The 16777-nt window shown below is 42.8% G+C and overlaps 2 protein-coding genes across 6 annotated transcripts in view; one reads left to right on the top strand and one right to left on the bottom strand.

The window, feature by feature from the left end:
• Nucleotides 1–16777, top strand: part of Ogfod1 (2-oxoglutarate and iron dependent oxygenase domain containing 1) — a 76183-nt gene that overhangs the window by 56515 nt on the left and 2891 nt on the right. For 3 of the 5 annotated variants that reach the window (XM_059264567.1, XM_059264563.1, XM_059264566.1), the window contains exons 11-13: nucleotides 3380–3502; nucleotides 3981–4039; nucleotides 4705–5536. In XM_059264567.1, coding sequence (XP_059120550.1) covers nucleotides 3380–3502; nucleotides 3981–4039; nucleotides 4705–4866 — 344 coding nt within the window. In that variant the 3' untranslated portion in view covers nucleotides 4867–5536. Of the gene's footprint in view, nucleotides 1–3379; nucleotides 3503–3980; nucleotides 4040–4704; nucleotides 5537–9489; nucleotides 9685–16777 lie in introns of those variants that run through there. The other 2 variants (XM_059264565.1, XM_059264564.1) reach the window with 2 other exon arrangements.
• Bbs2 (Bardet-Biedl syndrome 2) overlaps nucleotides 9724–16777 on the bottom strand; it is a 48040-nt gene continuing 40986 nt past the window's right edge. Inside the window, exons 16-17 of the mRNA XM_059264560.1 lie at nucleotides 12300–12448; nucleotides 9724–10185 (exon numbers count right to left, since the gene is read on the bottom strand). Coding sequence (XP_059120543.1) covers nucleotides 10079–10185; nucleotides 12300–12448 — 256 coding nt within the window. The 3' untranslated portion in view covers nucleotides 9724–10078. The remainder of the gene's footprint in view (nucleotides 10186–12299; nucleotides 12449–16777) is intronic.

Here is a 16777-nt window from a genome sequence, read left to right on the forward strand (position 1 = left end):
AAGACAGCTACACAGAAATTCTGTCAAAAAAAAAAAAGAACTAAGCAATGTTTCTTCACCTTGTATCTTGTGGAATAATTTGAGGACTGTTGGCTTAATTTCTTCACTGAAGGTTTGGTAGAATTCTACACTAAATCTATCTGGGCCTGAGCCTTCTTTGATTGGGAGACATATTTACTGCTTCTATTTTAGGGGTCGTGAGTCTGTTTAAATTGCTTCTATGATCTTGATTTAGCTTTGGCAGGTCATATATATCAAGATATTTATCCATTTCTTCTAGGTTTTCCAGTGTAGTGGAAAACAAATTGTTTTTAAAGTATGTCTTTCTGATTTTCTGGATTACCTTGGTGTCTGTTGTGATGCCCCTCTTTTCATCTCTAATTTTATTAATCTGGATCCTCTCTCTCCATCTTTTAGATAATTTGGCCACAGTTTTTTTGTTTTGTTTGTTTTTTCTTAAAGAATCAATTCTTTGTTTCATTGGTTCTTTGTATTATTTTTGCAGTTGTTTGTTTCTATTTTATTGATTTCAGCCCTGAATTTCTTTTTAATTTTAAATTATTTCTTTAATTTTTTTTTTAAAAAATATTTCTTGCAGTCCACTTTTTTAGGGTTTTAGTTATTCTTTTTATTCTAAAACCTTCAGGTGTTTTACTAATTTGCTAATATGAGATTCTTCCTTTTTCCTTTTCTTTCTTTTTTTTTTTTTTTTTTATGTAGACAATTGACACTATGGACCTCCCTCTGAGAACTGCCTTCATTGTGTTCCATAGGGTTAGCTAATTCATGTTTTCATTTTCATTCAGTTCTAAAAATTAAAGTTTTTAGTTTCCTTCTTCTTTTCTATCTTGACCCATTTTTCATTCAGTAGTGAGTTGTTCGGTTTCCATGTGTTTGTATGTTCTCTGTTGTCGATACCCAGCTTTAATCCATGGTGGTCAGATGGGATGCAGGGGTTATTTCAGATAAATCTTGAGACTTACTTTGTTTCCACATATGCGGTCAACTCTAGAGAAAGTTGCCCGAGCTGCTACGAAGGTATATTCTTTTATGTTTGGGTGGAATGTTTGGTAAATACCTGCTAGGTCCATTCCATTTGTAACGTTAACGCCAGCATTTCTCTGTTTAGTTTTTGTCTGATGACCTGTCTATTGGTGAGAGTGGGGTATTGAAGTCTCCCACTGTCACTGTGTGAGAGTCAGTATGTGATTTTACCTGGTTTTTTTTTTTTTTTTTTTTTTTTTTTAGTGAACTTGGGTGCCGTGTATTTGTTGCATAAATGTTTAAGATTCCAGTACCCTCTTTGTGGATCTTTCGTTTGATGACTTTCTAGTGTCCTTTCCCATCTGTTCTGATTAGTTTTGGTTTGAAATCTCTTTTGTCAGATGCTAAAATGGCTATACTTGCTTTCTTCTTGAATCCATTTGCTTAGAATACCTTTTTCTGCCCTTTTACCCTAAGGTGATGTCCGTCCTTGGTGGTGTAGTGTTTCTTGGATGCAGCAGAAGGATGTGTCGTGTTTTCCCATTCATTTTGTTTGTCTATGTCTTTTTACTGGGGAATTGAGACCAATGATATTAAGATTTACCTATGAGCAGAATTAATTTACTGATTCCTGTTGTTTGTTTGTTTGTTTGTTTGTTTGTTATGATGTGGGGATTGACTCCTTTGATTGACTGGTCTGGGATTGTTTATTCCATTTGTGGTTAACCTCTTCAGACTGAAGTTTTCCTTCTGGTGTCTTCTGTGGTAGGTAGATACTACTTAAATTTAGTTTTATTGTGGAATATTTTACTTTATCCATCTATGGTAATTGATAGTTTTGCTGGGTATAGCAATCTGGGCTGGCATCTGTGGTCTCTAAGAGTTTGTAGAACATCCATTCAGGCCCTTCTGGCTTTTAGAGTCTTCATTGACAAGTCAGGTGTTATTCTAATGGGTCTGCCCTTATATGTTGCTTTGTCTTTCTCTTGAAGTTTTTTTGGAGGGGGGGGGGGTTGTTTGTTTGTTTGTTTGTTTGTTTTAAGATTCAACATTTTCCTTGAAGTATCTGTTTCTTCTACCTTGTTTTCAGGGCCTGAGAGATTCTCTATTCCATTTCTTGTACTCTTGGTGAGGCTTATCTCTGACATTTTTGTTTGACTTCCTAAATTTTCATTTCCAGTTTTTTTCCCCACTCCCCAACCCCCTCCGGAGCTGAGGACCGAACCCAGGGCCGCTCTACCACTGAGCTAAATCCCCAACCCCAATTTCCAGTTTTTCAGATTGAGTTTTCTTGTATTTTTGGTTGTGAGCCTAGCCTTTAATGGCTGAGTCATCTCTCCAGCCCAAGATTGGTTTTTCTTTAGTGATTCTATTTCAACTTTCATATCTTAAACAGTTTTCATTATTTCTTTCCACGGTTTCTTTGTGTTTTCTCAGACTTCATTAAAATATTTATCATATTCTCTTGAAGGTCCTTGAACATATTCATATTGCTGTCTTGAAGTCCTTGTCTTGTTTCAGCTGTCTTGTCTCTCCAGGGCCTCCTGTAGTAGGGTTACTGGGTTCTGGTGCAGGCATTTTGTCCTGGCTCTCCATGTTTATCTTTGTGCTGGTGTCTAGGCATCTGGAGTTATGATGGTTGAGGTCATTCTAGGTGCTGCTGTCTGTTTTGTCTTTGTTGGGTGGGTGTTCCATTCCTTGGCCTCTGTTGCCCTCTCTGGATCTTAGGAAAGTGGTGTGGCTATGGGTGCCCTGGTAGAGGGTGCTTAGGAGAAAAGGCTGAGAGGAACTGTGGGAAAGAGCTAGGGCATGCTCTGCACACTAAGAGGCAGGGTCCCCAGGGAGTTGGAGGTGTGGTGGAGAAGGGGCTCTTGCAAGCAGGCTGCTGCAGGGTTTGAGGGTAAGAATGGAAAGACTGTAGTGGAGGGCAAGGAGAATAGTGGAACAGGTGTGGCCCCGGAGTTCCTGGGAGGAGATGTTTCTAGGGATCTGCAGCTGATAAAGGATTGGAGATAGGCTAAAAGGGAAAGCTGACTGGATCAGCAGGAAAGAGCTAAGCTGGGTTCTGACTTAAGTGAGGTCCTCAGAGAATGGGGTGGGGGGCAGGGGAGCCCTTGCAGGCATGCTACTGGAGGGCTTCAGATGAGAGTGGAGAGATCATAATAGAGACCAGAAAGGAGAGAGAGACTGAAGTCAACATCCCCCCCACTAAATAATAAGACCTGATAACTGCTGACTGTCACAAGACTTTGTGGTGGGCCTGCAGGCCAGCTGAAGGATTGTGGGAGTGGTTCCCACATGGTGTCCTGTCATCCCTAATCAGCACTCCGTTGCAGTCCTGCATTTGTATCAAAGTTGTACAAAATCTGCTGGGCGTCCTTTTGTGTTTTCTTAGAATCAGGTGTTCCCATGTGCCAGGGGGAGCTGAGGCACTGGAAGACTGGTCACTACACTTTAGTCCACGACAACAGCAAGACTGAATTTGCCTTGGACCTGTTTCTCTACTGTGGCTGTGAAGGTAGGAAGGAGCAAGGCAAAGAGTTGTCTCCTTAGTTCAGGCAGGCTCTTCAAGGGGACTCTCTTCAGCTAATCCAACTCCTAAGTACTTTTCTGTGGCCATGCTCTCACAGTTCCAAAGGATGTTGGAGGCCATGAATTTCAGTGTCCCCAAAATCAGATTTATATCTGGGTGTGGAAAGGTAGACCATACCTTATTTTTTTCCCTAAATCTCCAGCACAACCATGGAGTCTATAATTTTTTAATATAATTGCCCTTCCAGTATATCTAACATTTAATTCCTTTAATTTTCTTATTCAATGTTACTTAGTAAGGCTGTGTTCCCAAGTTCAGCTGTCTGGGAAATGAGGCATGTAAAGGAAAGGGAATCCACAACGGCAGATGCTGGACACCAATACAGAAGTCCCAGAGCCCTTGCTGTTCAGCACACAGTGCGCTTGCGGTGTGAGCTCAGTGCTGTTTGTCTTTCCCTTGTCAGGCTGGGAGCCAGAGTATGGCGGCTTTACTTCCTACATCGCCAAAGGTGAAGATGAAGAGGTAGGTAGCTCCCTTCTCCTAGCAAGTTCTCCTTTCTAGCTCTTGAAAAAGTTCTGTTCTTAAGACACCTGATGATTTATTTACTTAATGGTTTTCATTTTGGTTTTGTTTTGAGGCGGGGTCTGACTATATAGCCCAGGCTGTCCTAGAACTCACTAGCTCACCCAGGCTGGCTTCATACTTTCCACAGCAACATGCCTGCCTCCACCAAACAAGTTCTGAGATTACAGGTGTGAGCCACCATGGCTGGCAAGAAATACAGAATTTATTACCTCAGCCAGTGTTTTTAGCTGATAAATCCACATTGGCCTGCTTTGTGGCTCTAATTTTACAAAAAAATACTCGGCTTGCAGTAAAGCTTTGAAAGGAAAATCACCAAGTATTGTACCTTACTGACAACCTGTGAGTTAAGAGGCTCATGCCCACTCATCTTACTAGATAGTTGGGAAAAATGCATTAGGCAAAACCTCTTCTGAGTGTTGCTAGTGAGGCAGAGCCTGTTGGAAAATGTTTTGACAGAGAAAAGCTCATCTCCTAATGAAGGATCTTTAAAAGGCTGCCTCATCCCCAGCTTAAATCCTTGCCGTGGAAACTACCTGTGGTGAATTGTTGCAGAGCTGAGAATGAGCTCTGCATTCTGATGTGTCTCATGTTTCCTGTTTCAGCTGCTCATAGTGAATCCAGAAAACAATTCTCTGGCATTGGTCTACAGAGATAGAGAAACTCTGAAATTTGTGAAGCACATTAACCACCGAAGCCTAGAGCAACAGAAAACCTTCCCAAACAGAAGTGGTTTCTGGGACTTTGCATTCGTCTATTATGAGTAACAGGATTGGGCAAAGCCAACAGCATTCATCAGTGCTGGGAAACCTGGGGTCTTCGTGGAGTGCAGGAAAGAAAGCATGCAGGCTAACAGGGTCCTCCAACAGGCTATCCTTACTGGCTGTGCTGCTGCACACCTATAATGCAGCCTTGGGGGGCAGAGAAAGGAGGACCTCCAGTTCAAGGTCAGTATGGTCTATACAGTGAGACCCCAAAACAAAACAAATCTTGGTCGTCCCATTTATGGAATTCATGATTGTCCTCAACCTAGACATCGGCCACCAGCTATGTACTTATCCCTTGGTTGTTTTGTTTTGTTTTTTAAGCCCCCGCCCCCACTGAATTCTTTCGGTTCTATAGTGACTGCCTCAGCAACTTCTAACTTTGGTGATTTTTTTTTTAATTGTGGTAAAATATATATAACATAAAAATTAGCAGGATAACTTTTTTTTTTTTGGTTTGAGGTTTCTTGTTTTGTTTTTTTTCTTTTGACAGGGTTTTACTATGTAGCCCAGGCTAGCTCTTAACTACTGATCCTTCCACCCCAATCTCCAAGTGCTGGAATTATAGGCATGAGCCACCAGGGCCACCAGTTCTTGTATGTATGTATATACATCTGTGGAACTGAGCACACTGACAGTGCTCCAGAGCATCCATCACCGCCATCCATATCCAAATGTTTTTTGTCTCCCCAAAGTGAAATTCTGTGCCCTTTGAATAGTCAGTCTCACTAGCTACTGCCTCTTCTCTATTAATTTGACTCTGCCTCTTAAGTGAATCATACAGTATTTATCCCTTAATGCTTGGCTTGTTTCACTTAGCACGGAGCCTTCAAGGTTTATCAGCGTTCCCAGTGATTTCTTTTTCACTCATATGTGGTTGTAGAAACGTGTGTAACCCTGTTCATGTTGAGCCTGAGCGCTGTGGCCCACTTTCAGTCATTACACTGCTCCCCACTGTGGGCTGAGTTCCACCCTGACTCTCAGGTTGTAGACTCAGATGGGTAGTGGGGCTTGGGAAAGGTGTGGCTGAAAACTAGCTTGGCCCTGGGAATTAGGTGGCTGAGAAAGAGAACAGGCTGCTTACTGCCCCACTTATTTACTCTCAAGTGTCTACTGCAGCGGATCGCGACCCTTTCACAGAGGTCACATAGCAGATATCCTGCATATCAGATATTTACATTACAATTCATAACAGTAGCAAAATTACAGTTATGAAGTAGCGACGAAAATAACTTAATGGTTGGGGGTTGCCACAACATGACGACTGTGTTAAGGGGTTACAGCACTAGGAAGGTTGAGAAGCACTGGTCTACTGCCTTCCAGACCTGGAGCTGTGGCTTCTGTGAGTCTAGCCTCGCAGTGACTGTTCCTACGAGCTGCTGGGCCAGGTGTAGCTTGTTGCCTTTTCCTTCCTTTTGAAAGGCTAGCGCTAAGAGGCTGAGTCAGAATTACAAGAAGCCTTCATTTCCTTCCATTCTTTCTCCTGCTCTGCTCCATGGGGCTGTGACACAGCTCTTCCCACTGCGGGGTACGCACGATGGCTGCCAGATGTTCTCGCCCCACCCCACCCCGTGTCTGTTTGCTGCTTTCTCCATTTCTGATTATCCTTGCAGGTTTCAGTGTGGACTTTACTTATTAATAGGAAAAGCACTGGACCTTTAAATTTCTCCTTCACACTTCTCTTTCATGTCTTAAAACTCCATCCAAATACCATCTTATTGGGATTATATTGCTAGCAATCCATGGAGTCTGCTTAATGATCAAAGGAATTGATTTGGGGGTTAACTCACAAGACAGAATAAAGGAATTCGTCGCAGGATCCTGGAAGGGTGAGGCACGGTCCAACGCTGTTCTCTGGAGATCTTTGCCCTGGTCCGTCCCAGCATCCAAAACCATGAGGTAGTGAAGAGAGAGCCAAGTACATGCATCCCAGGTCTTAAGGGTAACACACACACACACACACACACACACACACACACACACACACACACACAATGGCCATGCCCCAGAGGCATGTACCTCAAGGTCATAGGCAGGTGTACCAGTTATCTGCTACCTCACTAGGGGCAGTGCTTCAGGGCATGGCTCAAACAGCTCCCACTACATCATCTGTCTTTTACATTGATGGGCTTCAGTTTGTTTTCTTTGCCCTATTGAGTAAAACACATTTAACACTCATAGCCTAATGGATACTTACAAGTTTTAGGTATTCTGATATTAATCATAAAACAAAGTAATTTTTAAATAATGAGATGAGAATATCCAGACAACTTTAATTGGACCAGGAGGTAGAGGCAAGAAAATCAAGAAGTCAAGACTATCCTCCGCTACACAGTGAGTTCAAGGCCAATCTGGGCAATAGTAAACCTTATCTCAAAAACAAAGAGCTGGGAGTGGTGGCCCATGTCTTTATCCCAGCACTTGGGAGGCAGAGGCAGGCAGATCTCTGAGTTTGAGGCTAGCCTGGTCTACAGAGTGAGTTCCTAGACAGCTAGGGCTACATAGTAAGTCCTGTTTCAAAAAAACAAGACCAAAGACTATCCAGATCTAGTTTCTCAGGCCAGAGGTGATAGGCATTGTCCATGTATACTGTGTTGGACTCCACAGCATTATAAACCACATCGTGCTCAAGCAGGACTACGAATACTTTGTTGCTACGGGTTAATTCTGAAGCTTACCCTTTCTGGATTGCTCCAGACTAAAGGCAGGCGCTCTCTCTGCCACCACCACCCCAATCTCTGTCTCTGTCTGGGGTGCTGGGACTCAGACCCAGAGCTTGCTATATACCTCCAGTCATTCTTGTTTTTGTTTTTGTTTTTGTTTTTTCCTGAACTGGGTACTCAACTCTGCAGGCCAGGCTGACCTTAAACTCAAGGTCCTCCTGCCTCTGGCTCCTACATGGCAGGATTACAGCGATGTACTACTACATCCAACTCCTTAGTTTTTGGTGTGTTCTCATGAGTGGGGGAGAAAGAATGAGTTTAGCTAACATTTTGTCAGTGGATTAACTCCAGGAAGACCCAGGGAAAAGTGCTAGATAATGAAAGCATTCTGGGAGCCAAAGCATGTATCTCTTAGCATTATTCAACACCACCCAGCTTTTCCTGTTCTAGAGACCTGTGGCTGAATCTTGAACTCTCCCTTCATCCCCATATGCTTATGGTCTGTCAGCACAACAGGACCTTTACAAGACTGAGTTGAAATGCCTGAACAGAAAGAATCCTGAAGGGTCCCTCTGTCTTTGCAGAGCCTCCTGGCCTGCAAGAACAATAGGACCTGCAGGTCGCTTCTTTTCATTTGTCACGTGCCACGTTATTGATGTTTCATTGAGATAAATGGCATACGACAGTGGGCCCCTAAGTCTACAGTGGAGCTGAAAGATTCCTATACACCAAATCTCGCATGGTCATGGTGATGAACAGGCCACCTGTGCTGCCGCTGCATGAGAGGACAGCGCATGCAGCTGTGTAAGGAACGGTTGATAGCAGCCGCCACTGTGTGTGCCCACCACACACTAGCTGCTCAGGGTGCACTGCTGTTAAGGCGCTAACTCCCACGTGGCTTCAGGCAGGTCCTTCAGGGGTATTCCACAGGAAGGCATGGCTCCGGGGTCTGGCATTTCTGTGGGCATTACTTCCCCTGAAGACCACAGTAGAACAGAACACACAAGGGAAAGGCAGTGATGATGATGATGCCAATCCTAAGTGTGAGGGCCTGAGCCAGTGTGCGTGTGTCTTAGTTTTTAACAAAAATTTCAGAAAGTTTTTAAAAAAATTTGAAAATAACTTGAAGGAAATATTTTTGTACAGTTATACAATGTGAAGTGTTGTTATAAGTCAAAGTTATAAAAATTATAGTTTAAAATAAAGAAGTTCTATTACGTAAACTAAGGCTATTGAATATAGAGTATTTTTAACGTGTACACGTTGGAAGCCTGAAAGCTTCCGCCTTGTTTGTTCAAGTACATGGTCGTATTTGCACAATGAACTTGCTCACCTCATGAACTCTGCTCCATTCTTGATCCTGATTGCTGCTTTGGGCAGAGGGCAAAGGAGGAATGTGGACTCTTAGCACCTCCTCTTGATCAAAGCTATGCTGTTTTTGTGTGACAATGGCATGTCTCTTTTAGTTCTTAATAGTGAGCCTCTAATTCCTTTTATTTTGCTTTCTTATTTATTGGTGTTTTGAGAAGGGTCTCTGTGTATACCCTATCCCCCAACTGCTAATATTACAGCAGTATACCTCTGTGTCCAGCTGTGAACTTCCAGTTCTTGTAATTCCTTTTCCTCAAGGTGGACTTCCCTCCAAAGATAACCGCTTTCTGTCTTTTTAGATTATATAAATACGCATGTTCATTGTTGAGAAATTCAAACTATGTTGAAAAACACATTGGTCAGCTGCAGTCTCGTCCTGTGATAACCACTCTGAGTGTGTCAATGTGTCTACCCTGCACTGTTAGGAAGCATGGCTCCTCTTTGTCCTCTCTTCCCTTTCTCCTGGGGCAGAGACAAATACTAGGTCCTGGGGCAGCCTTGCAGGCAGGGCTCCGAGCGAGTGATAAAGGCCACCACTCCACACAAGAATGAAATAGTTGCCTGAGTAGTTCCTTAAGCAAGTCTCTTTCAGGTCCTTATGAATGAAAAGCTGCAGCCAGTGGTGCCTTTGGAGATCTGTATTCCAGCTAATGCTACCCCAACTGACAGACCACCTTGAAATTTGTTTTTCCTTAATATAAATTTGTTTACACACACCTTTGGATGATTAAAAATTTTGAATGTCTGTATTTTTATTTTTCCCCACAAAATAAAGATGTTTTGTGCATTTCTGTTATGGTGGTAATTTATAATCAACAACAAGGACCAGTATCTTTTATTTTTAATGAAAAAGTAAATACTTCATTTCAAATTTTAAAATTCACTTACAATTTCAAGGGGGAAGGAGATAAACTCATACACTAACTTTATATAAGAACAAGCTAAACTCTGACAGCCTGGTATTTTAAGGTAGTCACACTATTGCATACAAATCAGCAACTGTACTACAGATGTCAAAAGAAAGGAGACTGACTGTCAGATGGAACACCTGCCTTTCGTTATAAGTCACCACGGTTTTCATTCTTAGCAGCTTGGACTCACCAGGATGAGACTGGGAGCAAATCGGCCTGATTTTCTAGACATAAACCTCTGCAGGAGCTTCCTTCCTCGGTCTTGCTCTCCTATGAAGGAGCAGTCCCCACCCGCATGATTCTGAAGAGTGTGTTGATATTGTTGCTTCGAATGGCATCCCGACAAGCATTGATCACCTGGTTCTTCGGCTTTCCAACTGTGTAAAAAAAAAAATCTAGTCAGTGTGTCCCAAAAGGGAAATTGAAAGTTAAGCCAGGCATAGTGGCTCGTACCTTTCATCCTGAGAGCTATGATTCATCCCTGCAGACTTGCTTTGACTCTGGCTTGAGATGATGATCTCAGCTCTCTAAAGTCTGTCTTTTCTAGGAGGTAACAAGTTAGTAACTCATGTAACTCTTTTCTACCTTGGTTTTATGCGATTTTCAAACTGGCCTTTCATTTCTTTCTTTCTTTCTTTCTTTCTTTCTTTCTTTCTTTCTTTCTTTCTTTCTTTCTTTCTTTCTTTCTTTCTTTTTTTCTTCCCCGATTGAGACAGGGTCTCACTATGTAGCTCTGGCTGTCCTGGAACTTGATCTGTAGACCAGGCTGGCCTCGAAAACTCACAGAGATCCACCTGCCTCTGCCTCCTGAGTGCTGGGATTAAAGGTGTGCACTACTGCCCGGCTTGGCTCCTATTTTTGACTTGTAAGAAATACATTGTAATCAATATGAGAGCCCCCATTGTTCCCTTTTATGCTTCCCCAAATACACCTTCCCATCCCTTACATAATCTTATTCTAGTCATAGAGTTGAGCATTTTTGCAAGCTTAACTAAATATTGAACTAGTCACATCCTGCTCTCTCTCACATGTCAGCTGGCAGCTACTTGTGGTTACAATGTTAAAATTAACAGATATGGGCACAATGCTTTAAGGACAACAATATTCAAACCCAGACAATTTTTTCATGTCTGCAAGATATGTTTTCACACAGTTCCCTTTTCTGCAAGAGGGTCCCATGTCTCAATCTCTGTAAAAGGCAGACTTTGATAAAGCACTCTTTTCCATCCTACTATACGATACCAATATAAGCTCCTGTGTATGGTAAAGATTTTACATATTTTACATTGCATTTTTCTCATTGGATCATATTAGATCCTATCATTGACTCCATATGCTTGGTGCCCAGGGAACTTTCTCTCAACAGTTGGCACTATGTGTATTCCTGAGGCTTTTTCCTTATTCTGTGTATGCAAGCCTTACTCTTTTCCAGAACTGTGAGACATGGTTAATGGTTCAAGTGTTGTTTTCTCACATGTACCTAATTATCTCTGTTGAGTTTGAAAAGTCCCCAGGATTGGGAGTTGTAGTTAGTAATTCCAGATAAGAGACTTGAGAAGCAATAGTCCCCTGCTGAATCTTAGGAGAAAATATTCGAGAAAGAACAGAATTTCCCAGGAAAATTACAGTTATTGCATGTGTGACCGACACAGTAAAACTAAAAACCACCCAAAAGAATCACCAATATAATGAGAGAAAAGAGCCTGCAAGCTGCATGGATTTTACAAATTCCTACACTGTCCCGTGGACTACTGAGCCTTGCCACTTGAGAGTCCGTTTCCACGGGTGCTTTGCCCCAGGAAACCCACTGCACTGGTAGTTCTTACGCTGATCCCACACTAGGCTCTATGGCTCCCGTCAATGAACACTAACTTTTCCTTTAGAACAGTGGTTCTCAACCTTCCTAATGCTGTGCTCTTTTAAACAGTTCCTCGTGCTGTGGTGAGCCCCAACCATAAAATTATTGATTTGCTACTTCATAACTGTAATTTTGCTACTGCTATGAATCGTAATGTAAACATCTGCTATGCAGCCCCTGTGAAAGGGTCAAAGGGGTTGCCACCCACATGTTGGGAACCACAACTTTAGCAGCTACAGCAAGACCTTAGAAAAGGAATTTAGGGCTTGATTTCTTTTGGTTTCATTTTCTTTTTTTGTTTTTTGAGACAGGGTTTCTCTGTGTAACAGCTCTGGCTGTCCTGAACTCGCTTCGTAGACCAGGCTGGCCTTGAACTCACAAGAGATCTGCCTGCTTCTACCTCCCAAGTGCTGGAATTAAAGGTGTGCCCCACAAGACTTTATTTCTTTTTTTAAAAAAAAACAAAACTAAATCCCTGGGTCTGAGTGAGAGAAGCCCAGATGCAACCAGTTACGGGGTGTTGAAGGCAGGCTGCTTTAGGACCCACTGTGAGCTTCTATAATGCAGCCACAGCCTCCATATCCTCATCTTTGAAACAGAGCGGACAAATCACAGTGCCAGAGAAAGACTCACCACGGAGGCGGCCTGCTCTTTGGATCGCTTGGTTCACTGCCTTCAGGTTTCCTAGCAGTTCTGTGTGGTTGTTACATCGAATCTTATAGCCGTTTAGCAAATCTTTATTAAGGTCATAGAGTTCCATATAACGATTCTTCATTGTTTTCCTGTGTAAATCAACAGAAATCTACCATTAACATTTAGCAGACTTTAGTCACATTAAAAAGGAAACAGCTAGGCATGATGATACTCATCTGTTAATCCCAGCACTTGCCAGGCCGAGGCAAGAGGATTATAAATTCAAAGCAAGCCTGGGCCACCAATTAGATGCCGTCTCAAAAGAAGAGAAGGAAGGAAAAATACATTTTTAGTTGTATCTTCACAGAATAATTACTGAGGTTTGCTTTGAAAACATCCAAAAATTTCCATCAAAATAGCCTTTTTCGCCAGGCGGTGGTGGCACACGCCTTTAATCCCAGCACTCGGGAGGCAGAGGCAGGCAGATTTCTGTGAGTTCGAGGTCAGCCTGGTCTACAGAGTGAGTTCCAGGAAAGGCACAAAGCTACACAGAGAAACCCTGTCTAAAAAAAAAAAAAAAAAAAAAAAAGCCTTTTTCTTCCAGATAAATAGAAAACAAGTGAGCTTTCTGAGTAATTGGGCTATGATTTGTTTAGATTTAGAAGCTTATCCCTGCTTGGCTGGTATTCTTTAAGTTTCAAATTAGTAATGTATTAGATAATGAGGCTTATTAATAAAATATTTCTAGAGAACAGACTCAGCTTCATATTTTATAAAGTTTAAAAAAAAACATGGGCCAGAGAGATGATTCGGTGGATAAGGGTCCTTGCTACCAAGCCTGATAATTTGAGTTGAATCCCCAGAATCCACAAGAAACAGCTCTTGCAAGTTGTCCTCTGACCTCTACACAATGCACAGTAGCACGTGCACACACAAAGTAACTGAATGTAAAAGAAAATTTTAAAACACACAAAATATTCCTAAACACAATGAAAATGATTTAAGTAAAAATGCCGAACTGAAACTCAAGAGTGATGAATACAAAATGGTACTTTCTCTGCAAATGTGGCAGCTTCTTATAACACATGCAGCTTTAGTTTTCTCTTTAGTTTTCTGTTTACGGAAAAAAAACCTCTTAGTTCTTTTTCTAATCTTGCTACATACTTACTATATAAACCAGCAGTCTAATTCCAAGAGAAGTAAAAATGCATGTCTAAACCAGGCGGAGGTGGTGCACCCTTTAATCCCAACAGAGACAGGTGGATCACTGAGTTCAAGGCCAGCCTGGTCTACAGAGTGAGTTCCAGGACAGCCAGAGCTACACAGTGAAAACCTGTCGGGGGGGGGGGGGGGGGGGGGGCATGTCTATAAAAACCCTGTATGAAAATGTAACCACCAAAGTTAGGGAACACAGATATCCACCCCCTGGTGAAGGGATAAACTGACCACCACATGTCTCTGTGTGGCACAGTAGTCAGCAATAAAGAAGGAAAAAACTGCTGACACATGCAACAACATGGATAAACCTCAAAGGCACAATGGTAAGGGGAAAAAAGCCCAACTTAAAAGGTTACATGGTATGAGGAAAGGGTAAAACTGCAGGGTAAGAAATGGACCCTGGGTACGAGGAAGGAAAAAGTATTGAAACAGAAGCCCAAAGGAATAAACATCCTGCATGCTGATTTTAGCAGTAATCAGGGAAGTTTCTGTGAACTGACTTCTATATGCATATTACAAGTTATATATCAACTATGTTTACATAAATTAAAATGCACATGCATGTGTGTGAGTGTGTGTATGGGTGTGAGAGAGACAGACAGAGACAGAGAAAGACAGAGAGACAGAGTCTGCAAGGGAGGCACAAATGATTCTGAGAACATGGAGGCTTGTGGTCACTTCATTCCTCCAGAACCTCACCTGTGCAAAACCAAATGCTAAAGATATCAGTGCCAGAGAAACAAAAGCATGAGCTAGAGACCCAGAAGTAGTTGGCTATCAAAAGCAAAACTCTACTTCCATTTACAGGACACATCTGGAAATTCTTTTTTCTGTTTGTTTTTGTTTTTCAAGACAGGGTTTTCTCTGTGTATCCCTGGCTGTCCTGGAACTTGCTCTGTAGACCAGGCTGGCCTCAAACTCGGTCCACCTGCCTGTGCCTCCTGAATTAAAGGTGTGCACTACCACACCTGGTCACATCTGGAAATTCTTAAGTAGCATTTTATAGAATAAATTGTTCATTAACACAGAAAACTATAATTACAGAAAATGCAATGTAAAACAAAGCTATTACTTATAATGCAAAGAATAGATAATACTTAGGCTCAACTTAACATGGAAAAAAATGGCTGCAAGACAGTTTGTTGTTGGTGTTTTGGTTTTTGGCTTCTTGACACAGGGTTTTACTGTGTAGCCCTGTCTGTGCTGAAACTCACTCTGTAGGCCAGGCTGGCCTCTAACTCAGAGCTCCGCCTGCCTCTGCCTCCCAAGTGCCGGGATTAAAGGCGTGCACCACCACCACCACCACCACCACCACCACCTCGTGGCCCACTGCTGGCACAAGAACAGGTTTTAGAGACAAGACTAAAACAAAAACCTTGAAGTGGCTAATACCAAATGAAGGAAGCCTCAGAGCACTCCTGAGAGACAAACAGGACTGGAACAAATAAAAGGCCATCCTACCCTGTCCTGTATTCCTGGCTAACATAACACCATTTTAATGTCACTTCCAAAATTAATAAATCTAAAACTAGTAATACTTTTTCTCCAGAATTAGAATCACCAAAGTTTCAAAGAGCAAGTGACCGAGGAGGATGAAGCCTGCAAGACTGTAGCCACACACACGCACGCACGCACGCACGCACGCACGCACGCACGCACGCACACACACACACACACACACACACCCCATCCCCACCCCTGCACGCAGGAGGTCCAAGGCAGGAGGACTGAGTGTGAGGCTGGTTACTATCCTGAAGAATTGAGATCAGGATCTTTATTTATTTTGTTTGTTTGTTTGTTTGTTTGGTTTTTCAAGACAGGGTTTCTCTGTGTAGCTTTGTGCCTCTCCTGGAACTCACAGAGATCTGCCTGCCTCTGCCTCCCAAGTGCTGGGATTAAAGGCGTGCGCTGCCACCTCCGCCGCCACCACCACCACCACCCAGCTGAGATCAGGATCTTTAAAAGGCTAGCACCCTGTGTGCACTGCAGCTCTGTTCACAAAGCAACACACGTGAGAAAGCCCATAGGCAATGAGAGAACAGCATAGGAGGCCATGAGCTCCTCAGCCTCCAAAACGAAGGCAACTGTAATATGCAACACGCTTGAACTTTGAGGATCTATGCTGAGAGAAATAAGCCGGTCCCCAAAGGACAACTACTACATGATGCCACTTCTATGAGGAACCTATAAAACTGCCAAAAAAACAAAAAACGATAGAGTCAACAAGTAGACTGGTATCTGCCAGGCGCTGGGGAGAGGGGGAAATGGAGGGTTACTAATTGTTGGGGCCACAGAGGATCGCATGCAGGGTGTCTCCTCAATGGAGGAGATAAAAATCAAATGCCTGCATTCCATCCAGAACGCTGAGAGTGGATCTTGTTAACGACCTGGTGACCTTTCTGCTCTGAAGGGACAGACCTCACCCAAATTCCTCAAACTGATCATCCCAGACTCTTCCTTCCCTGGACCATAGCCATCTTTAGGAGAGATGTCATATGAACTTTATGGCCTGCTGACCTCTACGCTGTCAGTCAGAGACCAAACTAGATTCTAGGTCTTCTAGTCACACAAACTTTGTAAAGGAGTTTCTACAAGTCACCCCTTAAGTGTTACTGAGCATCTGGAATTGGACTGACTGGACTGATTGTTGCCTGGAAACCTTGTCCTAATTTGTACTGTTTTAAATACACTGACAATGAATCGCCTGGTATTAGACTTCCTGAAGTCTGATCCAGGTTGACAAAGCCAATCTGCACTGGGTTTTCATTCTTATCTCTTCATTCAGTTTAGCTCACTGCTCTACTGATGAATCTCCTAACATTCAGTATACTGTTGATGTTACTTTAGATTTCCATTTGGAGATCTGTAGTGGATACCTTTCCACCTATGACCTTGAAGTACCAGCCCCTTGGGCATGGCCTCGGGGCTGCTCCCCCTCCCACCCCCCCACCCCCGCCCCAGATAGGGTTTCTCTGTGTAGTTTTGGTGCCTGTCCTGGATCTTGTTCTGTAGACCAGGCTGGCCTCGAACTCACAGATTCCTCCCAAGTGCTGGAATTAAGACCTGAGAGGTGGGCTGGAGAGATGGCTCAGAGGTTAAGAACACTGGCTATTCTTCCAGAGGTCCTGAGTTCAATTCCCAGCACCCATATGGTGGCTCACAACCATCTGTAATGAGATCTGTCTCCCTCTTCTGGCCTTCAGGGGTACATGCAGACAGAACACTGTATACATAATAAGTAAATAAATCTTTAAAAAAAA

This window comes from Peromyscus eremicus, chromosome 5 (assembly GCF_949786415.1).
Source record: "Peromyscus eremicus chromosome 5, PerEre_H2_v1, whole genome shotgun sequence".
Classification (NCBI taxonomy): Eukaryota; Metazoa; Chordata; class Mammalia; order Rodentia; family Cricetidae; genus Peromyscus; species Peromyscus eremicus.